The sequence below is a fragment of the Amaranthus tricolor genome, chromosome 17 (assembly GCF_026212465.1).
Source record: "Amaranthus tricolor cultivar Red isolate AtriRed21 chromosome 17, ASM2621246v1, whole genome shotgun sequence".
In the NCBI taxonomy this organism is placed as follows: Eukaryota; Viridiplantae; Streptophyta; class Magnoliopsida; order Caryophyllales; family Amaranthaceae; genus Amaranthus; species Amaranthus tricolor.
The window spans coordinates 9,653,967-9,660,659 of NC_080063.1; the positions used below are offsets into that span (position 1 = coordinate 9,653,967).

Here is a 6,693-nt window from a genome sequence, read left to right on the forward strand (position 1 = left end):
AACGGAGTATTTACTAATTACTATTTACTAGGAGTATTTAGTAGTCGATGGATGATATGAGATGAGATCATGACTCTATGAGAATTGAGAGGGATCCCATTAATGCTCATATTGCATTTTGCATGCTTTGTCGGCCATTTTTCACTCCCTTATTTCTCTCTCTTCTTTTTCTTCTAAATTACTCCTACTCTATTTTTTCTTCAATAATTAAATGTTTTTTCTTTTTAAACATAAACATAAACATAATAATAATAATAATAATAATAATAATAATAATAATAATAATAATAATAATAATAATAATAATAATAATTAAGCAGATGGTTTTTTCAGTCTTCTCCTTAATGATCACACAAACATCTTTCTTTTTTATTTTTTTCATTCAAGTAATTCAATAATAATATGATCGCTCACTTTTATTATTTCATCAAAGTCAAACACTTTCGTATAGCCTAAATCTCTATGCTAAACGTGAAAACTTTCTCCCTTAAAAACTTTTCTTTTCAATACTTCTCATTGTTTTAAGGTATTTTGTGTGTGTATAAAGCATGTGATTTGATCTTGTTTATTGTAGTTTATGTTGTAAATTGAAAACTGGGTTGTATTAGTTTTGAGTATTTCAAGTTATTTATTTTATGATGGGTAGACTTTTTTTAATAACACAATTTTCATATTACAAAGTTTTGATGATAATTTATCTTGTACATAGCCTTTTTTGTGATGAAGCAAGATGCCTTAATTTGGAGGGTCAATACCTTTTAGATGTGAAGAGTAGAGTGGTAGATGATTTTAATAATTTGGGTGATTGGAATCCTATGGACTCAACCCCTTGTGGATGGATTGGTGTAAGTTGTGGTAATGATAATATTAACCCAGTTGTAAAGTCTCTTGATTTAAGCAGAATGAATCTATCTGGATCTATTTCTCCTAGTATTGGTGGATTAGCTCATTTAATTCATCTTGATCTTTCCTTTAATGGGTTTTTTGGAAGTATTCCTAAAGAGATTGGAAATTGCTCCAACCTTCAATCTCTTTCTTTACGAAACAATCATCTTATAGGCCCTTTCCCTCAAGAGTTGGGCAAACTTTCAGCCTTGACTTATATGAATATATGCAATAATATGCTATCTGGACCTTTTCCTAATGTGCTTGGGAATCTGTCATCTTTGCTGGAGTTTGTGGCATACACGAATCGTTTCAGTGGTTCGCTGCCTCGTTCGTTAGGGAAGCTTAAGAAGTTGAGAAAGTTTAGAGTGGGCCAGAATAACATCTCAGGTAGCATACCTGCAGAGATAGGTGGATGTGAGAGCTTGGAATTGTTTGGTTTAGCTCAGAATCATCTAAGTGGAAACATCCCTAAAGAGCTGAGTTTGTTGGGTAACTTGAGTGAGTTGGTTTTGTGGGATAATCAGCTTTCAGGGACGATTCCAAGGGAGCTAGCAAATTGCTCGAATTTGCGAATTCTTGCACTCTATCAGAATGCTCTTGTGGGTGAAATTCCAAAGGAAATTATGACCCTTAAATCCCTCACGAAGTTGTACCTGTATAGAAATTCTCTCAACGGCACAATCCCAAGAGAGATCGGTAATCTTTCTGTAGGATTAGAAGTTGATTTTTCGGAAAACTTGTTGACCGGAGAAATTCCTACCGAGTTTGGTAATATGGAGGGGTTGGAATTGCTTCATCTTTTTGAGAACCAGCTAAGAGGTGTGATCCCGGTAGAGCTTACGAAGTTGAAGAATCTGACTAGACTCGATCTGTCGATAAATTATCTGACGGGTACAATTCCTGTTGGGTTTCAGTATTTGAGTCAGCTTCAGATGTTACAGCTGTTCAACAATTCACTGGTTGGTACAATTCCACCAGAACTTGGGTTACGTAGTCCCTTATGGGTCCTTGATGTCTCTTCCAATGATCTCACTGGAAGAATTCCACAGAATCTTTGCAAAAACTCTAACCTGATTTTGTTAAATGTGGGTTCAAACAGGCTTACTGGAAATATCCCAACTGACATAATCAGCTGCACTCCACTAGTGCAGCTTCGGCTGTATGATAACCGTCTCACAGGAAGCTTTCCATCTGAAGTATGCCGGTTGGTGAACCTTACTTCTGTTGAATTGGGAAGAAATGATTTCAGTGGCCCTATTCCGTCTGAAATTGGAAACTGTAAGAAGCTACAGAGGCTTCTCCTGTCACGCAACCACTTCACGTCCACTTTGCCTGCAGAAATCGGCCAACTTTCAGAGTTGGTGGCCTTTAATGTCTCGTCCAACTCATTTAGCGGGTCTATACCATCTCATATCTTCAAATGCAGCTTGCTACAAAGGCTCGATCTCAGCAGGAACAATTTTATCGGCCTCTTGCCTGATGAGATCGGATCTCTTACTCATTTGGAGCTTCTAAAGCTCTCTGACAACAGCCTTTCTGGGAGAATACCTGCAGTTCTAGGCAACCTATCTCGTTTAACCGAGTTGCAGATGGGTGGAAACTTGTTTTCGGGACAAATCCCTCCCGAATTGGGTAGGTTATCAAGCCTTCAAATCGCTTTAAATCTTAGTTACAACAATCTATCAGGGAAAATTCCCTCTGAGCTCGGAAATCTTGCATTATTAGAGTACCTTTACCTTAACAACAACCAGTTGTCAGGCCAAATTCCTAGTTCATTGCAGAAACTATCAAGCTTACTAGGATGCAACTTCTCTTACAATGACCTGAATGGTCCTATACCATCCTTGCCCGTGTTTGAAGGAGCTTCTGTTTCCAGTTTTGCCGGTAACAAGGATCTGTGCGGTGGACCCCTTGGCGTTTGCAGCAATACTGGCTCTCCCCTCTCTCTTCCAGATAACTCGGGAAAGAAGACTCTCCGCGTTGGTAAAATTGCTGCTATAATTTCAGCTGTTGTTGGTGGTGTTTCTCTATTCTTCATTGTTGTGATATTATACTTAATGACTCGTCCTGTCGATATTGTTACGCCACTGCATGAGATCGAAAAGTCAGTGAGTGATGTGGGTTCAAATATTTACTTCTTCCCAAAGGAAGGATTTAGTTTTGAAGACCTTGTTACTGCCACTGATGATTTTAATGAAGAATTTGCGATTGGTAGAGGAGCTTGTGGAACCGTTTACAAAGCAGTAATGTCATCCGGCTTAACATTTGCTGTAAAAAAGCTTTGTTCTAATAAGGAAGATGAAAGCATCAATGAGAGTTTTAGGACTGAAATTTCAACATTAGGGAAAATAAGGCATCGTAACATAGTGAAGTTGCATGGGTTTTACTTTCATGAAGGTTCCAATTTCCTTCTTTATGAGTTCATGCCAAGGGGTAGTCTTGGGGAACTCCTTCATGGGCAATCCTATTCCTATAATCTCGACTGGCAAACTCGATTTCTCATTGCTTTCGGGGCTGCTCAAGCTCTCTCTTATTTGCACCATGATTGTAAACCTTCAATAATACATCGCGACATTAAGTCCAATAACATACTCCTCGACGACAATTTTGAGTCTCATGTTGGAGATTTTGGGTTGGCTAAAGTAGTTGACATGCCTTATTCCAAGTCTGTCTCCGCAATTGCTGGATCATATGGATACATTGCCCCTGGTATGATATACTCTATCTTCTCTTCACTACAACAATTTAATGATTAATTTCAATATATTGATGTGTTAAGTGTCGTCACAATTCCAGAATACGCATACACCATGAAAGTGACAGAAAAATGTGACATATACAGCTACGGGGTGGTGATGCTAGAGCTATTAACAGGAAAAACGCCAGTTCAACCATTAGATGATGGAGGTGATCTTGTTTCATGGGTCAGAAACTACATCAACAACAACTCGATATGTAGTGGTATATTCGACACTCGATTAAACTTAGAAGATGAAAATATTGTTGCACATATGAAAATGGTGTTAAAGATAGCATTGTTGTGTACAAGTATGTCTCCTCATGATCGTCCATCCATGAGAGCTGTTGTGTCAATGCTCATTGACTCTAATCACCAACACGGACACTATAATCTCTTCCCAACTAGAGATGTAAGCTATAAAGATGATCAAACATCTTCCTAATTTACTTTTCTATTTATGAAATTATTAATATTAGTTTGTATCATTGTACATATGGAAGTATATGGATTAATAATGAGGTCTATATTTCTTCAAGATTCAACTTTTGATACTGATTGTTTCCACAAAATAAAGTTCATTTTGTCCAAACTTTCCAAAAAGATGGCAGCATAAATCTTATTCTTCATAATATTGTCTATGGAGGCTTAGAACAACTTAAATTCATTTATTCAAAACATACTAGAAATACTGATGCACTTTATAAATTGTTTCAGAATCATTTTAATTTATTTTCCCCATGGTCAAACCGGAGTTACTAACTGCGAACATGAGTTTGGCCCTATTTGACAAGGACTTCCTTTGTTCGCAGTTAGTAACTACGAACAAAACGCTTGACTTTTTTTTAACCATAGAGCTTTGTTCGTTGTTCCTAACTGCGAACAAATCAATACCTCAGCTTTAGATTAAGAGGCGCTTATTTTTGAAAATAAGTTTTGCCAAAGCATATTAATTAATTTTTTTTTTATTAAAAAGCTTATCAATTTCAAATTTTCTTGTCTGGCAAACCCCTCTTTTTAAGTAGTCTTGTGTGTATTTATCTTATCTATTTGGTAGGAAATCATACTGTTTTGGTGAGGATTTTTCAGTTGCCAAACTAAAAGTAGACATTCAGATATTCTTTCTTTCCACATCATGCTTATGCTCTTACCATGTTCAATGGACTAAGGATACCAACAGAAATAAATATATCTGTTCTATCATATTCATATATAACATGTTTTTTCTTCACGTTGAAACTTCAATTGCTTACATATATATTCCTTGTCTACTCGTCGTTCTATATTTTTATTTGAGGGTATGCTAGAGAGTAAATGAATCCCTACAAGTAGTGATAGACACGGTGGAATCAAACCGGTCGTAAACCGCCAAAGAACCGTCTAGGAACCGGTTTAAAACCGGCTTGAACTACGAACCGTAAAGGTTCTAAAAAAATTATGTGAGAGCAGTGGAACCGTTGGTAAGAACTAAGAACCTGTTAGGCTTTTATAATAGCCTTTGTGACTATATGACATAAAATAAATATGAAGAATAGGAGAAAAATATTTATTTTATGAAAAATTATAAATATATAATGCCTCTTAAATATATAATATATTATTATTATTTTCCTTTTATATGCTTTTAGAGTTTAAGGTTATATATATATATATATATAAATACATCTATATAATTCAAAGGCTAAAGTTAAGGAGAAATTATCTCTTAACCCCCTAATTGTAATGATTGTTATTTTGGTTAAATATCAAGCATAGAAAACAAATATGCTTCAGTGCTTTGTTGTGCTTTATTTAGAAAAGACATGAGAGGCCAATATTTTAACACTCCTCCTTAGAATTTTTGTCTCTCGTCCCAAGCATAACTCTGATAATTTCGAATCTACCCTTTGGAAGGGCTTTAGTAAAAATATCTGCTAACTGGTCTTCTCCTTTAATTTCCACTAATTTGACTTCTCTTTCATTCTGTGCCTCTCTAATAAAATGATACTTGACTTTAATATGTTTAATCTTGCGATAAAAAACCAGATTCTTAGATATTGCTATTGCTGATTCACTATCGCAGTGTATGGTGGTAGCTCCTCCTTGAGGCTCACCAATATCATTCATAATCTTTCGTAGCCAAATTGCTTGATTTATAGCTCTATAAGCTGCTATATACTCTGCTTCAGCTGTTGATTGGGCAAAATTGTGTCTTCTTTTTGTGATAACTAGGAAAACACTCCATTTCCTAGTGTAAATGTATAACCCGAGGTACTTTTAATATCGTCTTGAGAACCCGCCTAATCACTTCTGTATAACAACTACTTTTGGACTAGTAGAGGTCTTAAAATGAATTCTAAAGCCGGTAGCTCCTTTCATATATCTTAACAGCCTTTTGGCAGCTCCTAAGTGAAGCTGACTTGGATTTTGCATGAATCTTGAAAGATAGCTTGCTGCAAACATAACATCATATCTTGTTGCAGTACAATAGAGTAAACTTCCAATCATGCTTCTATAAATTTTTCATCAGCTTTATTATGTCCATCATCCTTGCACAACTTCTCATTAACTTGGAGTGGAGTTGTCGCAGTATTGCAATTCTCCAACATGTATTTTTTTAATAAAACTTCAGCATATTTTTTCTGGCAAATAAAGATTCCATCTAAGCTTTCATCAACTTCCATACCGAGGAAATAATACAGAAGTTCGAGATCAGTCATTTCAAAATCTTGCATTATTTTCTTCTTGAAATCTAAAACTAATTCCTGATTATTTCCAGTGATGATCAAATCATCTACATATAATGAACGAATTAAAATATCTTTGTTTTGATATTTCTTCACATAAAGAGTATGCTCGCTAACACTTTTCTCGAACCCTTCATGTTTGAAATAAACATCAATTCTGCTATACTAGGCTCTTGGAGCCTGCTTTAGACCATACAAGGCCTTTTTGAGTTTTAGGACTTTTTCTTTTTGCCCTTTTACTTCAAAGCCCAGTGGTTGTTGAATGTATATTTCTTTATTTAAATACCCATTGAGAAAGGCTCATTTAACATCAATTTGATGTAGTCTCCATCCTTTCGAGCT

General features: G+C 35.6%; 1 protein-coding gene across 1 annotated transcript; it reads left to right on the forward strand.

Moving 5' to 3' along the window:
• Positions 1-362: 362 nt before the first annotated feature.
• Positions 363-4,228, forward strand: LOC130804411 (probable leucine-rich repeat receptor-like protein kinase At5g63930). Its single transcript, XM_057668830.1, has 2 exons — positions 363-3,597; positions 3,685-4,228. The coding sequence occupies exons 1-2, from the start codon at positions 636-638 to the stop codon at positions 4,068-4,070; spliced, it is 3,348 nt and encodes a 1,115-aa protein (XP_057524813.1). The 5' UTR covers positions 363-635; the 3' UTR covers positions 4,071-4,228.
• The last annotated feature ends 2,465 nt before the right edge of the window (positions 4,229-6,693 follow it).

Coding starts and splice junctions, on each gene's coding strand:
- LOC130804411 (XM_057668830.1), top strand. CDS start 636: ATGATGGGTAGACTTTTTTTAATAACACAATTTTCATATTACAAAGTT. Junction 3,598..3,684: donor ATATGGATACATTGCCCCTG/GTATGATATACT, acceptor TCACAATTCCAG/AATACGCATACACCATGAAA.